The 14212-nt window shown below is 42.9% G+C and overlaps 1 protein-coding gene across 23 annotated transcripts in view; it reads right to left on the minus strand.

Annotated features, from left to right (window-relative positions):
- ITSN1 (intersectin 1) overlaps nucleotides 1-14212 on the minus strand; it is a 251652-nt gene that overhangs the window by 68381 nt on the left and 169059 nt on the right. For 18 of the 23 annotated variants that reach the window (XM_027978032.3, XM_060416051.1, XM_042229370.2 and 15 more), the window contains 4 exons: nucleotides 13167-13249; nucleotides 8929-9095; nucleotides 4917-4962; nucleotides 2398-2519 (listed from right to left, as the gene is read on the minus strand). In XM_027978032.3, the coding sequence (XP_027833833.1) occupies nucleotides 2398-2519; nucleotides 4917-4962; nucleotides 8929-9095; nucleotides 13167-13249 (418 nt within the window). The remainder of the gene's footprint in view (nucleotides 1-2397; nucleotides 2520-4916; nucleotides 4963-8928; nucleotides 9096-13166; nucleotides 13250-14212) is intronic. The other 5 variants (XM_027978041.3, XM_060416069.1, XM_042229411.1 and 2 more) reach the window with 1 other exon arrangement.

A 14212-nucleotide genomic window follows, 5' to 3' on the forward strand; every position in this document is an offset into this window, starting at 1 on the left:
CCATGGTTGAAGCCACTTCTTTAAAAGTTCCCCCATGTTAATCTATCTGGTATACACTGCCGTGGGGCTCACAGTGATGCCACCATTTCCTGCATCTGTGCAGTTTCCCAAGGGCAGAACACAGAACTCACTGGAAACTTCTATTTTTCTTTTAAAATAATTTCTGTTATTTTTTGGCAGTGCCTCATAGCATGCAGGATCTTAAGTCCTTGACCAGGGATTGAACCCATGTCAGCTACAGGGGAGGTGTGGAGTCAACCGCTGGACCACCAGATGACGTTCCTGATGTCTTCACCCATGTAGTCGCAGAAGACAAAGTCCGGTGAGAGCACCAGAAGCCCTCCTGGGCAGGCTACTGAGGGCTGAAGAACCCTCCCAAGACTCTTTCGCGTAAGGTACTAGGAGTGAGAGGACGAAGATATGGCTTCTGCCCTCAAAGAGTTGATAACCTACATGAAGAAGAAACATGCATGGGAAGCTAAGTAATAGTATTGGCATCAATACTAAACGTCAGGAGATGCTCAGGCATAGGGGCCACCATGGTTCACGGGAAGATGTCGCCTCGGGTAGGACGGTCATAGAAAGCTTCTGGAAGAAGTGGGATCTGGCCAGCTCTTGAGAAAGGGGCCGGTGGGGGGTGGGGAAGAGGCGGGAAGGACCATGTAGGGAGATGCTCTGGGCAAAGGCAGGAAGAAATCGGGGTCTGAGGCTGCTGTTTGTCTTCAGGAGAGTAGATCACCGACCGAGGCCGGAGCAGAGATGTCACTGTGAGAGCCAGACTGGCAAGATGCATGGAAGGGCAACAGGGCGCACCTGTGAGCAGGCTGAGGAGGGCCATGGGACCCCCTTAAGTCTCAGAACAGGGGAGTCACCTATGGACGGGAAGGCCACTAGGCGACAACTCTCTACAGGAAACGAGACCACAAGTCTGCGGAAGGCCTCCCCTACCCAATGAAGGAAGAGACATATTAAAAAGGGAAGGGAGGGAAGCCCTGGCAGTCCAGTGGTTAGGACACAGTGCTTTCACTGCCACAGCCCTGGTTCAATCCCTGGTTGGGGAACTAAGATCCCACAAATTGTGTGGCACAGCCAAAAAATATCAGTAAATTTAAAAAACAAAAAAATTTTTTTAAAGGATGAGGGGAATGGATTCCAGGACCCCAATGGAACACTGAACCAATAAACTGTATCTTGTCTACCCTGCTGGATGGGGTTTTTAATGGCTGCCCAGCAGTGGGCTCCCAGGGGAAGTTCTGCCTTTGGCTACTCCAGGCTGTACCTTCTATTCCAGCCAAGATACCTTTCTTTAGTCCACCAGCTCACTCTTCACTCTCTGGCACTTTAGTTCCTAATTTTAATCTGCCTCATATACACAGAAAGTGCTGTATTTCTTTATTTCACCACAATGTAGATCTTTGCCTTCCTGATCAAGGTTTACCTCAACAGACTGATGAACTGAGGACAGACACACACACACACACACACACACACACACACACGCACACACGCACACACACACACACACACGAACTAAAACTGCTGTGCCACACAGATGTGGCTTTGACTACAGGCCACTGTGGCCTCACACCTTTCAGCACCGTGGAGGAGGAGCTCTGCTCCGGGATTGCTGTGACAGTAAAGGATGAAACACTCCATCGTGAGCTCTCTCCTTCCCACCACTCACCGTCTCAACTCAAGAACCCAGCAGATACACATACATCTTCAGAAGAATTCTCAGCTCTCACATTTCTGTTCCTGGCTGCCCAAGGCTTAGGAACAAACTGGGTTTACAGAACGTGGCATCTCTTGTTACACAAATGCAGGATTCAGACAGTGTGCGGGTATCTGTGCTTTCCCATGAAACAGGATCCCTTTGGTCAAGGCTATGGTTTTTCCAGTGGTCATGTATGGATGTGAGAGTTGGACTGTGAAGAAGGCTGAGTGCCGAAGAATTGATGCTTTTGAACTGTGGTGTTGGAGAAGACTCTTGAGAGTCCCTTGGACTGCAAGGAGATCCAGCCAGTCCATTCTGAAGGAGATCAGCCCTGGGATTTCTTTTGGAAGGAATGATGCTGAAGTTGAAACTCCAGTACTTTGGACACCTCATGCGAAGAGTTGACTCATTGGAAAAGACTCTGATGCTGGGAGAGATTGGGGGCAGGAGGAGAAGGGGACGACCCAGGATGAGATGGCTGGATGGCATCACTGACTCGATGGATGCAAGTCTGAGTGAATTGCGGGAGTTGGTGATGGACAGGGAGGCCTGGTGTGCTGCGATTCATGGGGTCGCAAATAGTCGGACACGACTGAGCGACTGAACTGAACTGAGGATCCCTTTGAAATATTGCATACTGAAATCTGGGCAGGGGATTTTAAACAAATGGAAAAGACACTAACCTGTAGCTCTCCTTCCCACCATCCACCTGGGTTCTTTTTCCGGATCAGGATCAGCTGACCGGGGGCCAGGGTAAGCTGTTCAGGCCCCGTAGCTGTGTAGGAGGCAATGACCTGTGCGATTTCTGGAAAACAAGACCAAACATGGTATAGTGCATCGTTAAGAGTCAGGAGAAGGACAGCCAAGACACAGCCACCTCCCAGGCTCACAGGTAAACGTCCTCAAAGCCAGTGCACAGGGCTGGTTTTCTACTCAACGAAGAAGGCCCAGTGGGCCCCCATTCTCCGCAAGGCAAGTGCAGTGCTCCGGGACTGGACTCGCCTTCTGGTTCTGCCTAGTGTGCCCGAGGACCCCTCATCTCTTGGAGCCCACCAGCTTGCCCCCACAAACTCCCCACCCCTCCCCCTCCCCCTCAGGATGCCAACAGCTGGGCCTCATTCATCCCCACTGCCTTCGGCCCCCCACACAGGGCTTATTATTATCACATGGTCCACGGAAGGATGGTTGAGTGAATCAAGGAAGTCAAGTGAAGCCATTCCCCCTGCCAGGAACAGCAGAAAGACAAACTTTGTGTTCTTGAGAAGCCACCAGGGGCAGGCACTGGCTTGACTTCTACACTGTGATTTTCCTCAGCCTCTCTCTTCCGTCCTCAAGACCATTTCCCCTGTGGCTGACGCCTTAAGGGAGATCCCTGAATACCAGCTAGGGATCACATCAACAGCAGTTTACTTCTTTTTATTGCAAGTTAAAGGAGGATCCTAGAGTCAAGAGGGGGTTTTAAGCAAAACAGCAATTCCACACAGAAAAAAAAAATGAAAACAGTTCTGTACTTTTCCTGACTGAACAGCTTCATGGGAAAAAGTCCAGCAGTACCACAGACCAGGCTCTGAAAAAGTACACTTCTCCTGGCACAGGATGTCGACTACGAAAGGACAAAACCCTTCTCTGACTGAATTCTGGCGCATCGCAGGGACTGCCTTGTGAACTTCTAGACGCAAGACGGAACAGACTGTTCTATTCCTCTACGCTCTCTCCCCGTCGTAACTGTTCTCAGAAGACAGAGATAAAGACACAAGGAATGAAGTAAAGACAGACAGAAGGAGAGAAGTAGAAGGCCCATCTCTGACAGCATTCCCTGCGTTAAGGAACATAACCCGGCCCCTCCGACCCACCCGACCCTGTTCTGTAGCCAGCGGCCAGCACACTAGGAGCACTGGGACGTCCTGGTGCAGGCTGGCCCTGTCAGACGTGTCCCAGAACTCAGGGAAGCAAGAGAAAGCCCAGCTCACACATGTCTGGGGCTCCCCTGAGAGCCCAAGATGGGAAATCTGTGCTGGCTATGAGAACTCTCCCCTACCCCACCAAGGATTAGCTCTAGACTCCAAAGAGTTTTCAATTCGGAAAACATCCAAATTATTACCCTATTTGGCCCCCAGTGTTCCTACTGCTCAAAGGACCTGGCCTGTGTAGCTGGTAACCTGCCTCAATACTCTTTTCCTTTTTTTTGAACAGCTCGCTGGTTTCAGTGTGATGTTAAGCCCCTCTGGACCCTTTGGAATGACCATTCAAAATGTATAGGGTTGGCCAAAAAGTTCATCCAGGTTAGCCTGTAAGATGCGATGGAAAAACCCAAACAAACTTTTTGGCCAACCCCATAGCATACTCAGGGTTAAAACAAAGATTTGACTGGGGTGCTCTGATATCTTGAGTCAGTCTGAAGTCCTACAACTACCGAAAACCCCACTTTTCCTTGTCAGGTGAGCCCGTCTGGAGACCGAGCGCCAGGCACAGATACATAAGCCCCTCTCTTGGCGCTGTGGTGACTCTCAACCTGCAATTTCTTAAGGCGGAGATTGCAAAAGGGCTGAAGTGACCTAGATGAGGAAGACAGGCCATACCAACCGTATGACTTCCCAGCTGCTTCCTTCTTCTTTCATTCATGTTTCTATTAATAGAACATGCAATTTTTGTTTAAATAAACTGAAACACTTTTGAGTTCAGGGGGATGACTATAATTTTGCACCTTCACTGTATACCTGAGGAAAACTACTCAAAAGCTTCTAAATTCATAAGCCCCACTGTCTGACAATACGTGCGGCTCCTCTAATCTCCTCCACTATTTACATCCTGGGACTGAATATGCTTTCAGGAAAGGAAAAAGTACTGAACCCAATGAGAGAAGGATTAAGCAGCAGCCAACCACAAATCCTACAGTTTCAAGCGTGACAATGTCCTACCATCTTGCCTGAATTATTTCTTCACAGCCCAAGAGAACATTCTGTCTGGTAATGTCCCTAATACCCAATGTGTGAAGCAACAGCCTTTATTTCATAATGATGGATACACATTATTAATGGATTCCAAGGAAAGGGTCTATTCTAACCACTCTTAGGTCAGATTCTTTAGTCTTTACTTTTCTTTCTTTTTTTCAAAAAGGTTTCTAGCCCTAATAAAAGATGGGAAGCAACTATCAATTACATTAAAAACATTGAAAAAATAATCATCAGGGTTTGTCACTTACCAGGTTTTTTTCCTAAACTCCCTGTTTTCCCAGCAGTTCCAGAGCCCTTGAAACAGAGCAGAAGGTCTCATTTGCATACTGAAGAGTTTTGGTCAAGCAACTTAAAAAACGATGAATGATGTCACGAACCCGCTTGAGACCCTAAATTCCTTTTTTTCATTCTGGAGAAACACAGCAGCATTTTACCTCCTGACATTACAATGTATATCAAGGAAAACATGGGGCAAAGTAAGTACTGAAAAGCACACAGCCTTTACTCTCTTCTTGAGAGAAAAATAAGCAGAGTGGCACTGTACAGATCCCCCAAGGCTCGGGTACTGACTATGTGTAACACGAGTGTGGCCTGTCCCTGTGTCAAATCAAACAGGGGCTGCCCCACCAGGAAGACTGTCAGTCTACATCCTAAACACTAAGCTCATGTTTGATGTCGAAATGGTTAATTATTAAACATTTCACAGACAAAGAAAGTACAGAGGTTACAGTAGACTTCCATGAGCTCAACACCCCGATTTAGTACGTGAATATATTACCATTTTGGTACATCTGCTTTAGGGCTTTCTTTTTTTTTTTAAGAAGGAAAACACGACAGTGGCGATTCAAACACCCCTGCCCCCCATTCTATTATCCAGAGGTGGTCACTCTCTCCTGTGAGTCCTTTCTACCCAAACTTAACACCGTTTAAACGCTAAATCTCTTAATGCTGGACACACAGTGCATAGAAGCAGACCATTTTTTCCCCAACTACTAAGTGTTCCAAAAGTGCTCTAGGGTTGAATTCCTTCATGAATACTCATGGAATTTTAAACTAGCTGAGCAAGCCAAGCCGGCAGAGACTTGGCTGGGACAGGGGCCAGGCCGTAATCTGTCGTTACAAAGTGCTTTATTCCAAATTAATTTTCACTCGTGTGTCACTATCTTCCAATAAATTAAGTATTCCAATTAAAATAGAACAAAACGACTGGCTTAATTAACTAAATGAGAGTAACTAAAATAAAAATATGTAATTTATCTAACAGGAACACAACTTCTCATTGTCCCTTTATTTATACTGAAATTCAATAACCATCTAGCAGGGAAAGTTCAAATTAAAATGTTTACTCTCATTATGCTTTCTGTATTAACAAAGATATATATATAATACCCATCTCCCTCAGAATTTTCATAGGCTACATATCAACATGAAGGCATGCTAATGCTACAATATTCCAAAAGGCCAGTTAATTTCCCATTGTAGGCTTATAATATACTTTCTCTATTCTATAAAAAGAACAAAGCGATTGGCAACCCAGTGATGGAGTTCCAGCCACTTTAATGTGCTCCCTTTTAAACACCGCAGCCAGCACTTAAGCTGAGACAGACTCAGATGGCCATGTTTGGCTCTGGCACTTCTCAAGAATGCCGCAGAAAAGCTGATCCAGGCAATGTGCCCCAGCCCCGCTCGCGCAGAGAAGGGAAGTAGGCTTAGGACAAACTCCTCCCTGCATCCACGGGTCAATTCTGGTATCTGAGGCTCGGTCTGGTTTTTAACTTTGGCAGGATATTGCCTTATGCACTGAATTATATGTCCAAGTAGGATGAAAGATTTTTTAAGATTTTTTCATTATTATGAAATAATGTAGCTAAATGTTTGCCCAAAAATCATTAGCACTGCTAGTTTTTCGGTGGCTCATAATTTAAGACGACAGTTAAGAAAGCATTACAATTCAACTTACCTTTAGAAAACGTCACAGTGCATTTTTTCTAAACTTACTGACTTGGGATGGTTTGAGTAGAAAACTTAAGTTTGTTAAAGGATAATACAAGTAATGGCTTTGGTGTTTAATTGATCTCAAAGGTAAAGCCACTTTAAGAGTTTCTGTGCATGGGAGCAGAAATTGAGTTTAGTTTGTAATGTTTTCCCTCTGCTCTTCTAAAATATCATCTCCACGGTTCTTACTGGATCTAACTAACTGGTCTGGAGAAGAGTTGAATTTTCCCTCTCCTGGTCTTCAGAGGACAATATAATGACTGTCTTACAGAAAAGAAGTATTTTCATTCCAGCTTCGGCCAAATTCTCCAAGGGGAAGCAGACTTATGCAAACCCCTCCAGGGGAATTTCAGCAAGCTGCTCTCAAGACCAAAGCAAGGGAAAACAAAAAATAACCCAAACAACAATAATACTCCCTAAAAAAAGAATAAAAAAGCCAAAACAAAAACAAAAAAGCAAATACAACCACTCCAGGGAACTGTAGGGAAGCAGAGAAGGCAGACTGAAGGTGGAATCACCAGTTTATCACCAGGCCCAGCCTTGTGCCCCAAGCAGCTATGGGTCTGGTAAATGGCTACATTTATGACCTGAAATTCCCACTAACTTGAAATGACCACTAGGAGATGGGCTCCCATATGCCAGGAGGCCCGTGCCACTATTGCATTAATTCGGTATCATCTCAGGACCACATTTTACGCAACTGAATTTTTAGGGCCCCCTTAACAACATGTGAAGAGTTGACTCATTGGAAAAGACTCTGATGCTGGGAGGGATTGGGGGCAGGAGGAGAAGGAGACAACAGAGGATGAGATGGCTGGATGGCATCACTGACTTGATGGACATGAGTCTGAGTGAACTCCGGGAGTTGGTGATGGACAGGGAGGCCTGGCGTGCTGTGATTCATGGGGTTGCAAAGAGTCAGATATGACTGAGTGACTGAGCTGAACTGAACAACAGTTGGGAGCCACTTCCAATTTGTAAGCATTGAAAATAAACTGAGTCTCTGCTCAATCTCTGATCAGGAGATACCAAGGCCTGGCCAAAGGCCTTAGTAAAATCTCGTGTCTTGCTATTGTGTAGGTAAAAATAAAAATTCTAGTGGTAAACATGATTTATATAAAAATTATAAATTTATCCAACTAACTTTTTGAAATAATTCCAACGAATTAGAGCTGCTAGGAACAAGAATATCCAAAATTTATAGTTCTGAGTCCAACCTGTAATAGATTTCCCCCTATTATATAGATGGGTGGCTTCTTGGTAAAGAATCTGCCTGCAATGCAGAAGATCCCATTTCTATTCCTGGGTCCGAAAGATCCCCTGGAGAATGGAAAGGCTACCCACTCCAGTATTCTGGCCTGGAGAATTCCATGGACTGTATAGTCCAGGAGGTCGCAAAGAGCTGGACATGACTGAGTGACTTTCACTTTCGCTTTTCATATAGATGGGACTTCATCAGTCTTGTATTTATGTGGGTATATTGCCTAAAACTCTACAAATGTTATTAATACATTTTTAACCTTTGGTAATATGATATTATAAAATAGTTGCTTTTCTTCTGGTACTGTTCAGCTCAGTCATCTTCATATATGCTTAATCCTCATAATCACTTGTGTTTTTTCATTTTCTTCTGTCCTCCCTTCCCCTGAATATATCAATGTGTTTGTTACAGATTTCTAAGAACTCATTTATGACTAAGGATGTTAACCACCTGTTATGCAATGCAAATGAGATACCATATTTTATTGCTTTCATTTCACTATGGTGGTTTATATTTTGGCTGTGTATTCAAGTATAACCATGTTGTGTTTCATGAAAGATAAAACTCTCTACTACCCAATATTCTGGGGCTAGTATCACCAAAGTACATTTCTTTACATGGGGGAAATACTGCTGTGTATCTTTTTTGGGGTATCCCAGATCAGTGACCATGGAGACTTAATCAAGAACATTTACTCTAAATCCTAAGTCAGTTACATCCAGGAACAGGGAGGAATCCTGAGCGTTATCCCAGCTGACGCAGACCAGCCTCATTCAGGACAGCCTCCACCAAGCCCTGGGGGGGTTCTTTTGCTGTTGGGAAGCCAAGGCTGACCCTGCAGCTCCACTAGGCAAGTTCACACCGTGCCACGTCACACTGTGTTTGCAGTCACGTTCCAGACCTTAGCAAAACCCAACAACGATGTTCCACCGGCAAACCTCATGACTCCCTGAAAAGAGAATCACTGCACAGAAGGGGAGAGGAAACAGTTAATGTGGGTTTACCTCTGAATCTTTAAGCCTCACATAGTTAGAAGGGAAGACGCCGGACTTGTCGCCCACTGTTCCTGTCCACCAGTCACCATCTTTCTTGGTAACCAAAATCACATCCCCTTGCTGAAAGGTTAAATCGCCTTGCTCAGAGCTCTCGTAAGTGTACATGGCAATAAATTCTGGTGGGGAGAAATATTGAGATACGAAGAGAGCTTGATTGTTTACAGAAATCCCAGACAACTTTGCAAAAGCAAGTTTATGAATAAGGACATTAGGATAAGGTCCAGTCAAGAGAAAGCCTAGTCACAGATAAAACACAGAGTTGCAGAATCTCCTGGGCTCCAAATTGACCAACCTGCACATAAAATTCAGCAATTGCAGCCAGGGAGACAATTCCTGTGAAGACCCAGCCCCAGCAACAACAACAACAACAAAAACCCTGCATGTCCACCAATAACAGTACAGAGAGTGATCTCCGACTTAATGCCATGTTTTCTTTTTACTTGGCATTTTTATATTTACTTTTTTTTTCTTCAAAATTAAAAAAAAAATAAAGTGCAATTGATTTACAATGTTAATTCCTACTGTACAACAAAGTGATTTGGTTATACATATATACACCTTTTTTTCAAATGTTTACTTTGAATTAACATTTACTGAGTGCCTAGGTTATGCCAGAGTTAGAGGCACTGACATGCAGGCTCTCGGTAAGCTCATCAAATATCTGTAATTCACTTTTTGAAGGTACCAAGTCACCATTTTAGAAAACTTTAAGATATGGTATATCCTTTATGTAAATTAAATAAGATGCTTTTCAAAGTGCCTCGGTGAAAACCTAAGTCCTTTTGGGCCATGTTACACAGATGGCAGAAGCTGTTAGAACACACAATTTTAAATACATATTATTTAGCTAAAAATGGACATCTACTTGTCATTCAAATAGGAACAGGTAGAATGGGCTGCTGATAAAAATAGTATCTACCCAATCCCAGAAAATAATCATGCCTTTCTGAACAAGATGAAAAGACAAATCACAGTTTCTTACATGTTATTATTCATGTAATTTAGTCTTAAAGGTCCAGAATTAAAGTTTACTGTCTTGAAGGTGAAGGCTATGCATTCCAGAGGAAATTTTTCTTCTAAAACCCCTGATTTTACTAAGGTTTAGAAACCAAGTCATAATCTCAGAAAGATCACTTGACACAAAATTCTAGACACTATACTAGGTACAGAATAAAAGATTTCTAGAAAGATGAACATACCTTTCCTGTTTCCACTTTTTCTCCATTTTATCCCAGGCGTTTTTAAAAAAGCAATTAAAAAAACAACTAAGTTTACCCAAAATGTTTTATGATAGATGGTTTCTAAATTTCTTATGATAGTCCTTAAATGCAGAGCTTAATGTCAATTAATAGGCAGAGATTTAGTCTGGAGGACTCCACTGGCTAATTTTAAGAGCCTTTGCAGGAGGCACTAATGGAAACTAAAATAAACACTAGCAAATACAAACTATCCTGATGCTTATGCTAATGTGGACAGCTCTCCAAGGGGCCACTTCAGCCTCAGCTGAGGCCAGCAGACCCCCAACATACAAGGTCATCCAAACACGCTAGGGAGAACAGAAGCCTCTCTGTCTTTAGCCCTCCATCACCGGTGACACACACCTCCACCGTTAAAACTGGCAAAAGGATTTCCTGCACAAGGAAATCAAAGTTGGGCAGCTTGAATAAGGACATTGCTTTTTCATTAATATATCCCTTTTTCTGATTTCTTAGTATTTCAAACCTTCCCTTTTTATTTTGTTCTGTTACTTGTTCCTTAGCTCTTGTTTGGCCATTTAAGATTGGATCCTGGGCCATCAGTCCTTTCCCCAGTGATTCCTGCCCTTAAAAGTCACTTTCTTAAGAACGGATCCAAATTTTGAAGTCACTTTTGAAATGCTTAAGGAACTTCAGAAGCATGAACTCTGGCTGAACTTCCCACTGCAGTAGAAGATACCAAGGAGACTGGGAAGACTGTGGCTTTACAAGCCCTGCGTGTACCCAGGCATCTGTGAAGACCTTCAGGATCCAATGAAAATGGGGAGACAGGAGGACAGATATGGGGGGCTCCTCACCACTCAGACCCTCCTCATCAGACATGTAACACAGAGTACTGGCCATTCCCAAGCTCATATTTTAAAAGGTACCCAAACTGACCATCTATTTAATTTGGTTTCTGGTGTCTCAGCTGATAAAGAATCCACCTGCAATGCGGAAGACCTGGGTTCGATCCCTAGGTTGGGAAGATGCCCTGGAGAAGGGAAAGACTACCCACTCCAGGATTCTGGCCTGAAGAATTCCATGGACTGTATAGTCTAAGGGGTTGCAAAGATTTGGACATGACTAGTTGCCTGAATCACTGGTTACTTTCAATCTGATTACATTAATACAGTATTCATAAACACATCCTTAATATATCTAAACACATCCCATACCCTTCCAGAAGCCAGAAATCTTTCCTAATATTTCTAATACTGAAATCACTGTAAAATGGATGTAATAAATGAGATTAGACATATAACTCTCTGCTGTTGCCCAAGTTAAGGATGTGGGTGGTTCATCTGTGACCTACTTATTGAGGCCTCAAGCATGGATGCCTCTACATGTTTCAAAACAAAGCGACATTCATCAACACTGTTGTCAGATGAGAAAGCTCACTGCTCTAAGTGGCTCCATCAATAATCTAGGAACTGAAGCAAAAAGGAAATACAAGTACCAGACACTTAGTGACCTTTATTCTAAAAGCTTACACTATTGTCTCATGACTCCCATAATAATTTGCTACCTTAAGTGGTGATTATTATGTTCCTTTTACAGATGAGAAAGTTGAGGCATGACTAAAATTATATGGTCACTAAGTGTGAGAGCCAGGATGCAAACTCTGGCACACCACTGAGACTTAGTGGGTGTAACCCACTGGATCTGGCCAGCAGGGGAAGGGAGTATTGCTTGACACACAATACTGACTATATGAGCTATGCTTAAAAGACCTTTTGCCTTGTTCTCCTAACAGTGGCTATAAAAAGTTATTAGGATGACAAAAATGTATGAAGAGAACTATACTAATGATTGTTTTGGTGGTAATGGCAAAAACTGGATACAATAAAAATACTGGATTTATTTAGCGATGATGAAGCTTTTTATAGCTATACCTATAAATTAAAAAAAATTTTTACTTCTGAAATTCCTCTTGAAAAAGTAACTTTGTCACTATTTGAAACATCATTAAACCTTAACCCTTGCTTTAATAATTCTAGTTTTCATAAAGCAAAGTTTCTAAAGAATAGAAGTCTCATAATGGCAAACAAACTAAAGATTCTGCAAGTATTCAAGGAAACAATGAAATACTACTACAAAACAGGTTAGACATCTGTTCTCAACAAACACTGTTCCTCCCTCCGACACGCCTGTCTGACTTGGGTCATGCTCATTCTTCAATTAGTGCTCTGATAATGGCTAGACCAGATGAAGGAAAGACCTGAGATTTTTACCACTAGAGCCTGAATTACGTAGGTTTTGTTCATTGTTAAACTTATGCCATATACTGGCATATATTGGGTGGGCCAAAAAGCTCATTCAGATTTTTCCATATGCTCTTATAAAAACCCAAACAAACTTTTTGGCCGACCCAATATAATCCAAAAGATGGTGTCACGAAGTAAAGATGGGGGAAACAAAGCAATTAATTACTTGTGTAAGAAACACTTCAAATTTTTAGGCCTAAATAATCTGTTATGGCTATTTCCATGGAACACAGAAATGACACTTCTGTTTCATTTGTGTACAAATGGCACTGATACTACTGTGACAGCTTTACCGAACAGCCCAGTTATGGCCTTAAACCAAAATACTTATCTGTAAGTCAGAAAAATAGCAAGCATCACAAATAGGCTACAGAGATGCTCAGAGACCTTGATCCTTAGTGACTTTGATGGGCCTCTTTCAAGAGTCCAAAGGGCTTTTAATTGAACATCATCAGAAGATTTGGTTTTTATGAGCAATATATCTGATTGTATTTTGAAAAGTCCCTGTAAAGTACCATGACTTTGTAAGGAGCTAAACCTCATTTTACCCTCAGGTTTAATATAATGAACACAAATTAAGGCAGACTCTTTAAACATGAAATCCAACCTCGTTTTCAATGTTCACTGTTTGTATTACATAATCGCCTCCACCGTCTAAAGATCTTAATTTCACTCAAGTTCTCACCTTCTCCCGACACGGCTGGCTTGGCTGCTGGGGAAGCTACTCTCTTCAGACTTGCAGGACTTTCTGAGGAACCAGAATCCATACTACAAGAGGGAGGGGAAAGTATTTGAATTTTACTTTTCATCCTCAAAGAAAACAGTACAAATAACAATGATATTTTCTTTTTAAAACTGCTTAACATTTATAATTATTTTTTTTAAAGTAGTTATTTGTCCAGGTCTTGGTTGTAGCATGTGGGATCTAGTTCCCTGACTAGGGATTGAACCTGGGCCCCCTGCATTGGGAGTCTGGAGTCTTGGCCAATGAACCATCAAGGAAGTCCCCACTTCACATTTAAAACATTGATAATCTACAGTTGAAATAGATACACTTTGCTAAGTCAAAACACATCACAAAGGGCCATGGTGGCCCGACTCTAAGCTCACATCCTTGTCTGTCAGCACTTCGCTTTGCTGATACAGTCAATGCACTGGTCTCCTTCAAAGTATGACGGACATACTCATTCGGTATTTCTGAAGAGCTTCTCTTCTTGAAACTCTTAATTCATTTTGACCATCTATTTGGTTAGAACAATGAACAATAACCTTCAGAGTAAAGTTCCACACCATAAGGTTCTTAACAAAAAAGATAATTCACTCATCTAACAATTTCCCCCAATTCTTCGGGCTTCTAAATATTTGTGGATATCTGGCACAGTACTGAAAGTGAAAGTCACTCAGTTGTGTCCAACTCTTTGCGACCCCATGGACTAGGCAGTCCATGGCATTCTCTAGGCCAGAATACTGGAGTGGGTGGCCTTTCCCTTCTCCAGGGGATTTTCCCAACCCAGGGATCAAACCCAGGTCTCCCACATTGCAGGGGGATTCTTTACCAGCTGAGCCACAGGGAAGCCCAGGAATACTGGAGTGGGTAGCCTATCCCTTCTCCAGCGGATCTTCCTGACCCAGGAACCGAACTGGGGTCTCCTGCATTGTAAGCGGATTCTTTATCAACTGAGCTATACTAAGCATGAAGAGGAACAGAATCTCCAACAAACCCACGAGACT

The sequence above is a fragment of the Ovis aries genome, chromosome 1, assembly GCF_016772045.2.
Source record: "Ovis aries strain OAR_USU_Benz2616 breed Rambouillet chromosome 1, ARS-UI_Ramb_v3.0, whole genome shotgun sequence".
Classification (NCBI taxonomy): Eukaryota; Metazoa; Chordata; class Mammalia; order Artiodactyla; family Bovidae; genus Ovis; species Ovis aries.